This window comes from Lissotriton vulgaris, chromosome 11, assembly GCF_964263255.1.
Source record: "Lissotriton vulgaris chromosome 11, aLisVul1.2, whole genome shotgun sequence".
NCBI lineage: Eukaryota > Metazoa > Chordata > Amphibia > Caudata > Salamandridae > Lissotriton > Lissotriton vulgaris.
In genome coordinates this window covers 224,472,703-224,489,818 of record NC_141699.1, presented here as the reverse complement: position 1 = coordinate 224,489,818, position 17,116 = coordinate 224,472,703, and the positions used below count along the sequence as shown (strand labels likewise).

At 47.7% G+C, this 17,116-nt stretch overlaps 1 protein-coding gene across 1 annotated transcript in view; it reads left to right on the top strand.

The window, feature by feature from the left end:
* Positions 1 to 17,116, top strand: part of HPS4 (HPS4 biogenesis of lysosomal organelles complex 3 subunit 2) — a 231,350-nt gene that overhangs the window by 193,872 nt on the left and 20,362 nt on the right. The window contains exon 13 of the mRNA XM_086943139.1: positions 16,315 to 16,423. Coding sequence (XP_086799265.1) covers positions 16,315 to 16,423 — 109 coding nt within the window. The remainder of the gene's footprint in view (positions 1 to 16,314; positions 16,424 to 17,116) is intronic.

Sequence of the window (17,116 nt, the reverse complement as noted above, 5' to 3'; positions counted from 1 at the left end):
GAGTTAGTATGTGTGCTGTTCCTTGCCAGAAGTCAGTGGTTGCTCTCTCAGGAGAACGTGTAAGTGTGCAAGTCTCCAATGTCACAGTTACAGATATGTTGTCTAGAAGTACTGATGGTGTTGTCATCCCCAGCTCATGCACTCTTCTGGCACAGCTGTCTGACTCTGCCTTCACAGGTTTGCTGAAGGAGGGAGCCAAGGGCGTAGTTCTGGAACTGCCACATAAATATGAGGCAGAGTTATTATAGGGCTCCTGGCTATCGCAGCACCAGACCATCTCAGTACAAGAATCTGCCTTGGTGATGGCTGTCACGAACAACTGACACTGTGGATGACACCTGAGAGCACTAGGTGAGCCTTGATGTAGTTTATCTCAGTCGATAAGTTGATTACTTCGGCAGCATACTGTTCTCATTCTGGTTGTAGACACCTTTGTCATGGCCTTGATGGAAAGCTGAGAAGCTGTAGACCAGCTTCTGGGTTCTACTGAACTGAGGAATTCCAAACTAGCTACCCAGCCAGTTTGCTAAATCCTTAACATGCACCAGTCAGTCAATTGCAATGGGCACCTCACAAATGAAAGGATGCAAATCTTGTCATGCCAACTCAGATTGTGTGGGCGGCTCTGGAGATGATGACAATTTACATTCTTCGAGAATGCATCTATGAGCCTGCTACATGCTTTCTCCATTATCCCCTGCTATTTCCCTTTCATATAATGAAGACAGCTATATAGCTTGGCAGCCTCGTCCATCCCTATCCCTAAATCAGTGCACGTGTCCTGAAATAAGCTCAGAAGATATGCACGAAGCAAAAATTATAGCCATTGATGCTTCTTGAGAAAAAATAAACGGTTCCATTGGCCGACTCCATCTTTGCATTTGGGAATCTTAACTCAGTTGATAGTGGTGACAGCTGGCTTCCTGAAAGCAATGGGAGTATGCCATATGCATCTGGAGGCAGACTCCTTTCACAGCTATAACAAGAACATTCAACAGTTCAGTCATCTGTCACTGAAGTATAGGAATGCTAACGCAATCATGACAAGCTGTGGATTGCAACTGGGGGGTAACATTAATTTGAATGCTACTCTGCTGCCCCAACAGATCTGAAAGAGAGACGTTGGTGATCGATTCCTTACCTTAGAATATCCCCAAGCGTCGGACTAGATCTGGAAAGTTTTGCTAGCAGTACCCCTGAGCGTCAGTGGTGGCGTAGTGCGGCTCCGATCCGTCGCTGGCGTCGTATGCGCCAAGATGACGTCACGGAGACTACTTAGGCGCCACCCATGCGCCCTGACGTCAATTCTTTCTTTTTCCGCGCTAGTAAGCACAGATCCGGTTAGAGCACGTAACCTAGTCACTTTTTGACTATCTTTTTGGGACGTTTGTCTCTTGTTGGTCTTCTCTGGTGCCTAGGGATGCCGTATTTTAAATCCTGTGGGGCCTGCCGTTGCAATATGCCAGTGGTGGACCCCCACGACGTCTGTCTTTACTGCCTGGAGCGCGACCACGACTCCCAGTCCTGTCTGGACTGCTGGGACATGACCCGAAGGCCTTGAGGGAGCGGTGCCGGAAGTTGCTTGAAGTTCGGCACCAGTCCCAGCGCCACTCGCGGTCCAGGGGCCGCTCTCGTGAACGTTCGCAGGGCCACCATCATCGCTCCTCAGGCTCCAAGTCTTCTCCCTCTGATTCAGGTAAGAGACAACACAAAAAAAAGTCGAAGAAGCATTGTCGCTCTCTGACGTCCCCCCCCCCCATCGGTCCTCGGATGCGGACGAGGTGGACAGGGGTTCCGCCCCTGCGGCTTCTTCGGAGCCTGAGAGTCCCGCGGCCTACCCGCCTTACCCGGGCCTGTCAGCGACTCCCGCACAGGTGTAAGAGTTTCTTGCTTCCAAGGACCGCTTGTTAAGGTCTCGGGCTCCCGCCGGTGTGCCCTTGGGACCCGTGCGGTCCCGTGTCAGAATCCTGCTGTGCCGTCAACACCACCGGCGTCGCCGGTTCGGCGCCATTTCCGACGCCGTGTGTTCCTCCCTCGGTCCCTGCCCCGCCTGCGCGGTTGACACAGCACACGGCGGAGGCTGAGGATGACTGGGAGGGGTCCGAGGACCCTCCTGCTCGTCAGTGCGACTCCGAGCAGGATTGGGCGGACGACTTGGAGGAGGCCGGCGGCCTCAATGTCTCTTCTGACCCGGGGGGGTTTGCCTCTCCCCCGTCCACTATTGATGAAGGTGCCTCGTATACGGTAGTGCTACTTCGGGCAGCTGAGGTCCTTAACCTTGATCTCCCTACCATGGTCCTGACAACTAATCTCCTCACTAAAGTGCTCCAGTCAGTATCCACTTCATCAGAGCCACTACTGCCGTTCAGTGATGCCCTCACTGATGTCTTATTGGGCACTTGGTCGCGGCCGGCAGCAGGGGCGCCTGTGGAAAAGAACGTCGCCAGGCGTCATCGCCGGGTGATCCTGCCTTTCTGACCACTCATCCTACACCTGAGAGCCTGGTCATTCAGGCTTCGAGGTCCCAGAGTGCCTGCCCCAAGGCGCCGCAGGATAAGGACTCTAAGAAGCTGGAGCAGTTCTGCAAGTGGCTGTTCTCGTCCGCCAGACTGGGGCTGCGTTAGGTGAACACCGCATGTCTATTGGGTCGCTATTCCCCGCGGTGTGGGATACTGTTGCTCAGGTGTTTCCCCAGTGTCCTGAAGAGGTCCAGGCTGTGATGTCCCAGGCTGTGGCCGAGGGTAAGGACTTGGCTAAATTCACCATTCGTTGTGGCTTAGATACCACGGACTCTCTTGGTAGGGTGATTTCCACTACTGTGGCACTTCGTCGCCACGCCTGGTTGAGGTCTACTGAGTTCTCCCCGGATGTCCAGAGCTCGCTCATGGACATGCCCTTCGATGGCACTCGCCTGTTTGGGGATATGGCCAACAGTGCGCTGGAGCGTTTTAAAGACTCGCTCTCTACTGCCAAATACTTGGGCCTTTCCGTCTACTTTTCACTCCTTTCTTGGCCAGGGAATAGGTGCCCCTGCCCGTTCGTTCAGTCAAAAGCCTGCGCAGAACCAAACTCCACGTGGACGTCTACGTGGAGGCTGCCGTGGCAGCTCCGGGGGCCTGTTGTGAGGGCCAGTCCACCTCCACCTCGCGACATGCGCCTCAAAGCCTTCCTAGTCTGAGCTTCGGGCGCAACCCACCCCAGTGGGTGGCAGGATTCGTCATCACCTTCTGTCACTTCTGACTGGTGGGTGCTGCAACTCGTCCGGAGTGGTTACTCTCTCCCCTTAGAGTCTGCCCCCCCGGCCAGGCCACCTGAGTTCCACCGCAAGTCATGGCCCTCTTGTCCAAGGGGGCCATTAAGCACGTTCCTGTGCCAGAAGTAGGGCGTGGTTGTTATTCCCACTACTTTCAGGTCCCCACGAAGGACAAGGGGGGCATGCCCCCATCTTGGACCTCCGGAACGTCAATCGCTTACTCCGCAAGGGGAAGTTCAAGAGTTTGACTCTGGCTCAGGTCTTGGCTGACCTCGACCCTGGAGACTAGATGGTAGCGTTGGGCTTGCAGGACGTCAATTTTCACATCCCCGTCCTGCCGGCCCACCAGCGTTACCTGCGGTTCATGGTGGGCCAGGAGCATTTTCAGGTTGCTGTGCGCCCTTCGGCCTTACCAGCGCCCCTCGGGTGTTCATGAAAGTAATGGCGGTGGTCGCAGCTCATCTGCGCAGGTCAGGGGTGTCAGTGTTCCCCTACCTCTACGACTGGTAGATGAAGACGGGCTCGCCCCAAGCAGTCGTCACCCACCTTCAGACTATGGCTAACCTCCTGCATTTGCTGAGGTTCTCCATCAACGTGCCGAAGTCGCACCTGAGTCCCGCTCAGTAGCTCCCCTTCATCGGAGTGGTTCTGGTTTATCATACCGAGCAGCAAGTCCGGGATATTCAGGCTATGATTCCGATCTTTCGGCCTCTATCCCGGGTTTCAATCAGGATGACCCACCGGCTCCTGGGCCTGATGGCCTCCTGCATACTTCTAGGGCCAGATGGTATATGCAGGCTTTGCAGTGGGACCTGAAGTTCCAGTGGGCACAGCATCAGGGCAACATGTCCGATCATGTCCAGATCTCGGAGGGCACTGCACGACAATTGTAATGGTGGCTCACGAATCGGGATAGGGTCAATGGCAGATCCCTCTCCCTTCCCCAACCAGAGCACACAGTGGTGACGGACACGTCCCTCCTGGGATGGGGTGGCCATTTGGGAGAGGCGGAGATCAGAGGCCTCTGGTCTCCGGCGGAGTCCCGGCTCCATTTCAACCTTTTGGAGCTTTGGGCGATCGACTTGCACTGAAGGCATTCCTTCCCTCTGTCCGGGGAAGTGTGGTGCAGGTATTGACGGACAACACCATCGCCATGTGGTACTGCAACAAACCGGGCGGGTGGTGTCCTGGACCCTATTTCAGGAGGCTCTTCGCCTCTGGACATGGCTGGAACATCAAGGCATTACCTTGGTGGTTCAACACCTGGCAGGCTCTCTGAACGCCAGGGCGGATGAACTCAGCCGCCGGTGCTTGATGGATCACAAATGGGGTCTGAACTCAGACTGGGTGCAAGGTCTCTTTCTACAATGGGGAGAGCCTTGGTTCGATCTATCAACCACTGAAGAGAACGCGCAATGTCATCAGTTCTGCGTGTTGGAATTTCCAAGGCGGCACTGGCTAGGTGACGCTTTTCTTCGCGAGTGGAGCCGCGGTCTGTTATACGCCTTTCCGCCTATACCACTTCTGCCCAGAGTGCTGAAGAAGATTCGGCGCGACCGGGCCCAAGTCATTCTTGTGAGTCCGGATTGGGCACGAAGATACTGGTATCCCGAGCTACTCATCATGGTGATCGATCCCCTGATCCAGCTGCCTCTCCGGGAGGATCTTCTGTCGCCGCAGCAGGGGACGGTCCTCCACCCGAACCTGTGCAGCCTCCACCTCCATGCGTGGAGATTGAGCGGCGACAGTGGACAAGTTTCGATCTTCTGCCTGAAGTACGTGATGTCATTCTGGCAGCCAGGCATCCCTCCACAAAAACGGTATACGCCTGCAGGTGGAACAAGTTTGTGGCATGGTGCACAGCGAAGGCTGTGGATCCCCTTTCTGCCCCTCTTTGAGGTCCTTTTATTCCTACTTTCTTTGGCCCAGCAGGGCTCTGCTCTGGGCACTATCAAAGGTTATCTTTCGGCCATCTCTGCCTTTCTATGGCTTCCTGATCAGCCTTCTCTCTTTAAGTCCCCGGTTTTTAACCGTTTTCTGAAAGGCATTATGCACACGTTTCCTCCCCTGACGTTCATCATGCCTCAATGGGACTTAAAACTTGTCTTGACTTATCTGATGTGCACTCCCTTTGAGGCGCTTCAAAACTGTCCTTTGCGTCTTCTCACTCTCAAGATGGCTTTCCTGGTAGCTATTACCTCTGCCAGAAGAGTGAGTGAGCTCCAGGCTCTTTCTTCTAAACGCCTTTCTTTTCTGTTCATCCGGACAAGGTGGTTTTAAGGACCCGTCCTTCTTTCTTGCCAAAGGTTGTCACGCCCTTCCACATCAGGTAGACCATCACTTTGCCCACCTTCTTTCCGCCTCCACATCCTTCCAAAGAGGAAGAGAGGCTCCACATTCTGGACCCTAAAACTTGCGCTCTACTTCTACCTGAGCCGTACACAACAGTTCCGGGTGGACGACGAGCTCTTTGTTGGCTACATGGGCGCCAAAAAAGGTTGAGCCGTGCACAACCGGACCATCTCTCGGTGGGTTGTTCTCTGCACCAAGGCCTGTTATTTGTTGGCTAAGAAGGAGCCTCCTGTGGGGCTGCGTGCCTATTCCACCAGGGCAACTGCAGCAACTACTGCCTTGGGATGTGGCGTTCCCTTGCAGGACATTTGTCAGGCAGCTACTCCTGCATACGTTTACCAAGCTTTACTGCCTTGACAGTCCAGTCCGGAGAGATGGCTACATAGGCCATTCTGTTCTCTGGTGTAATCTTATTCGCAGACCCACCACCGGGGTAAGTATTCCTGGGGTATCTATTCGAAGGTAAGGAATCTATCACTAACATGTCTCTTTCAGATGCACAAGTTACTACTTGTGTAACGATATATCTGTAAGAGACATTAGTTAGTGATAGATTCCTTACCGCCCCACCCATCCTCCCAGTTCTGTGAACTGATTACTAGGGTTAAGGACAACCTTTTCAGGGCCCTAGTTTCATGGCACCAGTGGTCATTTTCTTGCATGGCTCTGCGTTCCTGGCACGGAAAGTAGTGTACAGAACTGACTTCAGCGCGCATGGGTGGCGCCTAAGTAGTCTCAGTGACGTCATCTCGGCGCATACGGTGCCAGTGACGGACGCTGAGCCACACAACGCCACCTACTGATGCGCAGGGGTACTGCTAGCAAAACTTTCCGGATCCAGTCTCATGCCTGGGGATATTCTAAGGTAAGGAATCTATCACTAACTAATGTCTCTTACAGATATATCGTTACACAAGTATTAACTTGTGCTTACATTGTATAATCAAAGGTAGCTGGGTGGCAACTGAACAGAAAGTGCAGCTGACCCGTACCCGATTGACATCTTCTCCCATATCACACATACCTAAATGGTGCCTAGAAGGTTAAAGTCTGAGAGGACTACACAGTGGGCCCCATTTGCATTTGCCTACTATTCTCACTTTGCTTGCCACTGTCTTACTCTATCTCCTCCCCCATCTCCATGCACCTGTCTAGTCTGTTGATCTGCATTCTTAGCTGACCCGGTACCTTTCCCCATTGCCCAGTTTTTCTCAGTTGAGTTATTCCTCTTTTGGAGTCGTTTATTCCTTCTTTTAAGCAGATTTTTATGATTTGCATCGCCAACATTACTATGTGCCTAGCTTTTGTTATAATATACCAATATTTCCAGTGTTACTTACTCTGCGTTTATCTCTGCATAGCTCTACAAGTATTCACCAAACTGTTGGCCTAGTATGTTTGTAATTATTTCCAGTTTTCATTGTTAGATTTGTCTTAATGACTGCTTGAGAGCGCCATCTGAATACGTAGCCTCATTTAATGAGGCCTTGGTTCTTCATGCACTCCTTTTCAAGCATGTTCTACGGATTTTCCAAAATCCTGTCTGGTTCTCTCTAGAACGATTGTTCATTTGAGCAATCCTGAAAAGAAGCGTGTTCCCTGCCCTGGAAAGGGTGATGGCCTCAAGGAACCTGGGATCTCTTACTTGATCAGTGTTTTCAGTGTCTTACAGCCCGCAGTGATTAACCAGGCCAGCACGACAAGGCACCTCGTGCAGCCACACCTCGTCGAGCACCTGGGATGAGATGTCATACCAGACACCATGTCGTCTAGTTCCATCTCTGAGGTTGTAAATCAATGCTCCCAAGTCTCTCATGGACTGCTCTTGTGCCTCCCACCCCAGCAGCTCGATTCAGATTTCAGCTATAGCACATTTCAGAGTTTGTTTCTGCACCTGACGAAGGAGCCTTTACATAATCCTTTTTTCAAATCCTGCTTGGGAAGACCGTCCCCTGTAGGGTAATGGTGCTTTTTGTTTTTTAAATATCCTTTTATTAACTTGAGGCAACAAAAACAAACAAACAACACACCACTGTTGTGACTATTATGACAGAAAATATGCCAATATAGCGAGACATATTATCAGATCATTTAAGTCCTAACAGGAAACAATCTCAAGCCCTGCATCCTCTGGGGCACCAGTTAATCTTCTTCATGTCTCGAGGAGTGCATCGATCCTCCCATGGGTGCGCTACATGGGTTCCACCTGTATGTATTCCATTTGTCCCACACTCTTCCCCATTTCTTGGAGCACCCTCTGTGTACATAAATAGTTTTTTCCACCCCCATACGCAAATCTAGGTCTTTCTTCCATTCCCGAAGGGCTGGTGGGGCATCCGTCCCCCAATTGTGCGCTATGTTGCGCTTCGCAAGCATCATGCCTTGTGTAATCCATGTTTGATCCGCTCTTCCCAGGTGTGTAGTCTCCCGAACATAGGAGGCACCACTTGTCGGAGAGTGCTAGTTTTTCTCTGCATACCTCTGAAATGCAGGACCCCACGGCCTCCCGGTAGTGGTGCATTTGTTATAAAACGTGTGGACAGTTCAGGCACATACAGGTCTGTGCAGTGTGTCTTTTACCTACCCCTCAGAGCTGAACTGTGGGTATAGCAAAACGGCTACTATCAATTTTATTGTATTAGATTAGTCATTTTAATGCTTGTTGTGTTGTGCTGTAGGGTTAAGTAAAATGTGTTGTCTGTGTAGAAGCTTTGGAACATAGGTTAGATTAATAAAATGTATTTGACTTGCCTAACGACTGAAAAGCGGTAAACTTAGTAAATCCAAGATTGGCCAAGTCAACAGATTTGACTTTTGTATGGCATGCTATTTTCTTCACTTGAATAAGGAACTGTCGCACTCCTAGACATTTCCTAAAAAGATTCACTGTGTTTTTCCTCTTTCTATATGGTACTGGGCATACGTGGGTACCACCCTCTGATCTAAGGCGTAAGTACACGTAAACAAAAGTTGTGTTTTCCTTAAGAACCAACGTCCCCACTTGGCACTCCAATTATGAAATATGAATCTTGTATATATTTTCTTGATGTCCTCCTTTATTAGTAATCACACTGTAGTCAGTTTTATCAGTTAGAAGTCATCATTTATTCAGTTTGATTCTTCATATTAGTAGTGTTGGTCCATCACACTACAATTCTTTTTCTTATGCATTTTTTAGGAATCCCAATGCATTTCGGTACTGGCCCATGGTCAGTGTAATAAGTCCTATAATATAATCAACATCTTGTAGTCAAATAACCAAGAATAGTACAGCCTACCAGTCATATGTCCAATCAGAGGAAGAGCGGTGTATTTTAGTGCCAAGTCGTAAAGAAATAATGTCAAGAAAACATGTGGGGATTTGTCATGAGTCCTAAGACGATCAGTTATTGTGAAATGTCACAGACTTGTGCAATCTAAAGAAAAGAATCGAAGTTAAAAAAAGGTATACAAAATGTGCTACCTTTTTAGGTCTCGCCCTGGAATTCGCATCCGAAGGATGCGTCCAGGGTCGGAGACTTATAGTTATCGGACACGGGGGACTGGACGGGTGACAAGAAACTGTCACGAGCTTTTGAAGGCAGATTTGGGTGCGCGAACGCGCACGTTCCGTCCCGCGCCGTGCACATGCGCGCGCATATACACAAACAGCAGACAGACAATCGCTCACACACACACCCTCTCCCTCCCACAGTCACACACACAGACTCCAAGACACATACACACACGCTCACACACATACACAGTCCGCCACCGATGCAAGCGCACACACACATGCCCCCCGCCCTCGCAGCTCAGGCGCGCATATACACAAACAGACAGACACTCGCTCACACACACCCCCTCTCCCCCCCACAGTCACACACACAGACTCCAAGACACATACACGCATGCACGCTCACACACATACACAGCCCGCCACCGCCGCACGCGCGCACACACATGCCCCCCGCCCTCGCAGATCATCAACAACGCGAAGCCACACTCGCCCACTTCCTTTATGCGGCGGCGGCAGCTCCTCTCATCGCCATCTGCAGGGCCCGGCAGCAGGACTCTTCCTCCCTCCTTCGGCACCGGGGCGCAGGGTAGGCTCCTGCCTGCTCCGGTGCTCCAAACAGCCGCGGCTCTTCCGTGGGAGACGGGGTAGGCTCCCGCCCTCCTACTTCCTGTTTCCGGTTGTCCCGCCCGGCCTGCCTGACTTCCTGGTCGCAGGCCGGCGGCGCGAGCTCTGAACTTGTTCAAACGAAAAGTGAATAGAGATGCAGTGCTTGCCAGACCTCATTAACTACATGGTTATGACGTGGAAAGCGCTGCTCTATTCACTCAGCCTTATTTTTAATGAAATCTCGCCCGTGTACTGCATCCATGTCGGAGAAAACAAAGCAAGTACCAGAGCTTTACAGCACTGCTCGTCCGGAAGAAGTGCAGCTTAAAACAGCTCTCAACAAATGTGATAACTACTGAGAGCCTTAAAGGCAGTTGTGGAGAGGTTATGCAAGGTCTGCCCAATTATTAATTTTTTTTTATGTGAACACTGTGCTTTTTGTCTTTAACTCAAAATGTTACAGCTGAGAGAGTAAGTTCAGTCATGCCCACTATACTTATGGAGACCAATCTCATGGTATGTATATACTGGAGCCACTGAAACTGAATTGCATAACAAAATGAATACATCAACGCACAAGACTAGTGCACACTTCATTCCACAAAGATTTCTCTTGCAGGGGCAGGTTAGGAATTTTCCCTTGCATTCTGGCAGATGTTTTGTTTTTCCCACTAAATAAAAGTAACACTGCCACTACCAGCATGTAAAGAAAAGCAGGACTGGATGGCCTAGTCTGGAGTCGATCGGTAGGGTTACTGCACAGCCTGACAGAGCAGGATTTCATAATGCTACAAGAAGGGCAGTGCAGCCGGTGACATATTCTTGGGAATAGAAAAGTATTCATTATAAATTCCACAACCGCACAGCAGCAGTGTACCAACAAGCGGTGGCACACCAGGTCAGGACATTGTTGCCAACCTCATGAACAGAAGTGTGCACCTATTTGCTGAGGTGCATGAAAAGTGGCAACTAATGGAAGCTTTACAATCCCATCTTGCTGCACTTCACATGATGCTGCCCTGTTACCTCAGAGGAAGACCTGCCCTCTTGAAAAGAGAATTCACCAAGTGGAAAGGGGACGTGGCCTTAGACATGCAGGGCTTTATGCAGATAAACTGCCCGAGGCCCTCCTTCAGTTTTCAGACCCCCCCCACCCCATCCGTTTGCAAATCGAATGTACATATGAAAATTATTTGGACACATCATTAAAATGTTTAACTTTTCTACAACACATATTTTATATGTACCTTTTTATGCAAAGAAAATTAAAATAGCGCATAAATAAAAACATTGCCATTTACAGTACTAATAGCTCAAACTTAAATAATGCGAGACCTATTGCATTGCAAATGCTTGTTAACCAATGCCCCTCGACCAGCTTGACTGAAAATATCAGGACTCGAACAGGAAATGAAGTATGTGCAGTGCAGTCAAGGAGCAATAACTTATTGAACTACATAAAAACCTGTGTTTGTAACAATTGCTCAGGATATTGCCGCTTGTGTTCTTAACATGTGGAAAAAGCGTTCAGCGATAAGAATGCTCTTCTCCATCTGTTAGTGAGGAAAACATGTAGAAAGCAGTACCGAGTGTACTGGATGGTGCAACATAACCGCCTGTGTATAGAGCAAATTTCAGAAGAATCAAAGAGAGCATGCCAACGAAGTGCCTGAGTTGCACTGTGAACTTGACCACGTGTATAAGATATGTAAATGTAAATGTCCAGGAATTTATATAGCGCAAATCACCGAGCGGTTTCTAAGCGCCTGCTTAGGAAACCCGTCCTGGTATTCCCCTGTGAGATCACCCCGGCAGGGTATCCGCAAGGTGAAAGCCAGGCATCCCGCCGCGAGGGGCCGTTGTGGAGATTAAGCAAGCTATTGCCCAGAGTCGCAGAGTGTGAACCCGTGAATCGAGTAGGCACGGGAGCGAGAATTGTCGAGTCTATGGACATTTTAGGACTCAAGACCACGCCGAGCCGGGAATTGAACCCTGGTCCCGGGCTGACCTCTGCTTCCAGGTCTGCCTCCTCTAACCAGTGAGCCACACTTCACAAAAATGTGTGTTACATGCATATTCCTGGGAAACATGCGGTAAGTGCGAGTGTACGTACTGGTGCAACCTAACAGCGTGTGTAAATGATGAGAATTTCCAAAAAGCATGCGAACGAACTTCAGAATGTGCACTATGAAATTAGCCAGGCATATCAAATATGAATCAAAACACTTATAAATGCGTATCATTATGTGACAGGGTCTGAAGGAAGGCGCAAGAGACTGCGTCTGGACAACGAAGGTTTTATTTTCAAATAATTACAGTTCTTGCGTTTAGCCAGTTCAAACATATAGTTATCATACAAGAAATTAATTTGCAGGGGGTTTCAGAAGGACTTCCTCCTCGGGCTTCGCTCCTCCAGGTTCTTGTCCGGCTTTCGCCAGTGGACAGGATACAGAGGCATGACTTTGGGTGTTTCCCAAAAGAAAAAGAATGTAAAAAGGCAAGGTTCAGTATGGTGTTCTCCTCATTCAAGGTGGGGGAAGGGTGTGAGGGAACACTCTTGTGTACGTGTTGCGGTAATAAGCGGGAGACGGTGAGGAGTGAAAGTGAGGGGGCGAGTATTTACACTATTCACAAGGTTCGGCAAGACGGAGGTGATTCTACCCATCGGGCTTCTCCCACCTCCCGACCAAGCCACTGAATCGCTCCTGTACCTGAGTTAGCCACTCTCCTCCAGGAGCGTGGCTCGGCGGAGCGTGTCCCCGGTGGCCTCCTGGCTTCTCCGATCACTCTGCTCTCTCTTCTCCTCCCGGGCTTGTTGTTCCCTCTGGCGGACTTGGCTTTCCTCCACAGACTTCGGTCCTCTCTTCCTCGGTCTCCCTCGGCTCTTCCGCGTCTCTGGTGTCCGTGCACACCCACATCTGTTGGTCGTCCTCCCTTATTGGTCTCCAGGCTACAACGTCATCTCGCGGGGAGGGCCTCCCACCAACGCGTTGCAGTTAAAGGGGCCAGTGTCTTTTCTGAAGAGGCTAGGTCCGGTAGTCGGTAGCCAGTTTCCATGTTGAGTGGAAAACATAAGGGAAATGATGTCATGCGGTTCCCACCAGTCACCTGACAATCCCATGGTGTCCCCGCTGGCATTGTGACACATTAATACTCAGCGGTGTGCATACCTTGCGACTATTCCATGTCAAGTATGAATTCAAAGATGATACACGCCATCGCAGGTGATGTTGTTTTAGGAGTAAGTGCCCAGGGATACGGAATAAAATTAGGCTAAAAGTTAAACTTATGATGGACATCGTAACATTTAGACGTGAGCGCCATCTTGTAAGTGAATTAAGGGAAACCGTAAACACAATAAAGGTTGTGAACAACCACATCAAAAATGACTGGCAATACTATTAAATGAAAAAGAATTATGAAGTGACAAAAGAGGAAAAATCAGCGAGTATTAAAGGTAACTCTGATCTAAGCGTTCATTCAGACCATTAACCCCTTCGCCGCGGCGCGAATTTGGCCGCGGCGAGGGGGGTGCGAGCGCGGCGCTCCCTTACTCATGACGGCTCCACACCGTCATGAGTCACGGGCAGCATGTGCTCATGACTGTGTGGGGCCGTCATGACCCCGCCCACTCACTTTTTCGTCCGCACAGGCGGGGAATTAGTGCCGCCTGGGCGGAGCGGCAGTTGGATACACGCCGCTCATGATCGCGTGGAGCTGTCATGAGCACGAAAGATGTAAAGGCTGCAGTAGTCCATTTTTTTTCATCCAATATCTTTCCCTTTGAAGCAGGTATTTCTTATTATCTCTGCCATCTTGGATCGGTACCGTTTCCAATACAAGGAATCTGATTTGGCTTACGTTATGTTTGTGAGTATTAAAGTGAAAAGCAACTGTTAATTTCTCGTTCCTATTGGGTCTGTTACTTTTGTGTTCAGTAAGACTGATTTGTATCTTTCGTTCTTTTTTGCCCATGTATGCTAATCCACATAGGCATTACAACATATATACAAAATGTTTAGAATCACAACTAGCTGAGGTGTAGAGCTTGATAAGGGTTCCTCGGACAGGGAGCATAAATGTGGTACCCTTTATAATGTTATTGCAGTTTCCACTATTGTAGCATGGTGTAGTTCCTTTGTGGATATGATCTGCTTTTGGTTTGATTGGTTCAACCAAAATCTCCTTCAAGTTTTTTGTTCTCTAATATGGAAACAGTGGAAGAAGACTAAAAATACCTTTGAACTCATCTTTGGTTTGTAGCATAGACCAGTGTTTCAACGCGATCCTCTTGATTTCATGACACCTGGGGGAATATTTGGAAACAAAAACAGATCTGTTGGTAGAATTAGAAGATTTTACATTTGTAAGCAGTTGGTTTCTGTCTTTTGAATAGCTGTTATTATAATGCTATTAGGATACCCTCTCTGTTTGAATTTAGTAACTAGCATATTTCTGTTGTTCTTGTAATTTTCTTCACTGGATGCTACTCTTTTGATTCTTAGTAGTTGAGAGTAAGGTAGATGTTGCTTTAAGGCTCTTTGACAACTGTTATAATGAAGCAAGTTATTTCTGTCTGTTGGCTTAGTAAAAGGTTTAGTTCCAAGAGTTCGACCCTGAACTGTGACTACAACATCTAAGGATGTTATTTGGCTTTTGCTCATGGTGTTAGTGAAGCAGATACGTTCATCTATGGCATTCAGGTCATTGATATCGGACGTTAGCTATGTTTGTTAACCTTTCCATGTGAGGAATATAGTCAATATATCTCTAGGATGTGACTAAATAACCTGACCATTGTTTTTGAAAAATGTTATCCTTTTCAAAATGATGCATAAAGAGATTTTCATAGCATTGTGCAGCAGAATTTCTCACGGAAGTACCTGCAAGTTGCAAATAATATTCATTTATTCCACACAAAGTATCTGTGGTATACCGTGAAATGTAGTTATTCCAAGGAAATTTTTCGATCCTCTTCCATTGTAGCATATTTCAGAAACGATTCCCCTGCCTGCAAGCCTCGGTCATGAGGAATTGAAGTATACAGTGACCTCCGGTCTACAGTGCAAACAATAGGAATGGTGTTTTCTTCAAATTCAATTGATCTTATCTTGTTTAGAAAATCGGTTGTATCCTTCAGATAACTAGTCATTTTTTTAACAATAGGTTGGAGATGGCGGTCCAGATATCTTCCAGTGGGTTCATGTATGGAATTTCTTGGTGAAACTATTGGTCAAAATGGTGGTTTATGCAAATCTTTGTGAATTTTGGGTAACATATATTTGTCGTGTACTCAGATGATCTTGTATGAGGTAACGTTTGTCTTCTTTATTGATTCTATCCATCAATCTTGCCTTATTCAAAATGAGTAATAAGATCTTTTAAAAATTCTTCTGTGGGGGGTTAAATTCAGATTCATGCATGTGGTAGCCTCTTGTACATGATCATTCATATTCTTCTGATTCAAAAACTGTATCCAAGATAACAAGGGCTCCCCCCTTGCTATTCTCTTTGCAATTGCTTGTTTGTGTACTGGAGCGTGAACGCAGAGAGAAGCATCCGTAAAGTGGATGCCTAAAAAAATAAAACTAGCCTTTTTTTCTGTAGTATCTGATTTTTTTAAATGCATTTTTCAACACTCACTCCAAGTGCTGACTGTAAAATAGTCCCTCAAGCATTTCAGTAGAGGCGGTAGTACACATCTAAATAGCCAATAGAAACAGTGAGATTCAAATTCACCGGTGGGCTGATCAGAGATGTGATTGTCAATGCCTCGAGCCAATGGTTGACCAGTTGTTTAAGAAGGCTGACCCAAAGCCTTGTAAACTAAGTATAAAATAAAATATGCCATGAATGGTGCAAGCAACATACATGGCCAAACCTGTGATGTAAACTTAGGTGCCTCCTGCAACCCTCACACTGCCCTCCAAAGGCTTAATCCACAGACCCTATATTCTGGTTAATTCAAACTTCACTTAAAATGTGCCCAGTTCAGAATGTCTGAACTAGTTCATACAGAGCCACATTAATGTCACTACCAGTAGACACTTGGTGCACTAGTAAAGGGGATCAAAATTCCCCATGCTGAGAATCTAGCTATTGTTTCTCTTTTGCCAGGACATTTGCATGCCAAGACCTAGGTCTAAAGCTGTAGTTTCATGAAAATTTTTACACATTATAGAATTTTCTGTGTGTCACATATGAATTTATCTCTTCATGTGCATTTTTTTGTGACTGTTATGCAACTAATTAAACAGTTTATCATATTGAGCTTGAAGGGGTGTTTTTGTGCTGAATTTAGCCTATGTACTTTGACAAGGAAAAACAATTCTCAGAATTACTAAAGCATGAATGGATAATCAATATATATATATATTAATATTTTGATCCGAACTATGTTGTTGTGAAAGGCTTTTTTTGTTGACGTAACTTTAACATTTGTAATGCCCTAATGATAATGTAATATCTAATCTGTTATCACAACTGAACGATCAGTGATTCTTTTGTATGATTTAATCAAGGGGGTGTAAGATTTACACATGGTTGTTCAGATATATAAATATATGCCTATGAATTCTTATTCACCCCTGATTTCTTCTTTAAGATAACCTACAGCAGGGCCCCAGTGATCCCGATCGCAATTTTCTAAGAGCTGCCAGTCTGATACATTCGGATTTCTACCATCATCACACAATTCAAGAAATCACCATAAGGTATATTTTTCTCTGAATGCTCTAACAAAAAGTGTGTTATAACTTTATTTTGAGGCATGTGTGCTGTATACATGCATGCTTTGCATACTCCTGCCATCTAGTGTTCGGTCCGGATGTTTGCAGGTTGTTTTTCTTTGAAGACGTTTTTCCAGTCACGAGGTAGGGTGACTCCTCCTTTCAGTGATAGTGCTCATGGGCATCAACTCCATTGTTAAATTGTTTCTTTCCGCCATCGGGTTTGGACGTGTATTGCTGCGCTCCGGTTTGAAATCGTTCTTCGGGTTCCCCTCGGTGTACAATTCACTCTACCCTCGACTGTATTGTTTCCGTGCGCGGTTCCCTGTTTTCCACGCATCGAATCGCTTGACAAATTCTACATTTTTGATCGAAAACCTCGTGTGCAGCTGTCAGGCTTAGTCACCTCGGTCCAGCCATTTTCCGATGGAAAGGACTCCATTCCAATTCTGTCCTCGGTGCCACGCTAAATACCCTTGCACCAACCTACCTCATATTTGTAATTTGTGCCTCTCTCCGGAGCTCAAGGAGGAATACTGTGACGCTTGCAAATCATTTTGGTCCAAGAAGATTCTAAGTTAGCATCAGGCTCAACGACGAGAGATGCAATGTCAAAGCATCCAACACACTACGGATATCTACGGGCAAGAATCCAAGCAAGAGGAGAACAAAGCGTCT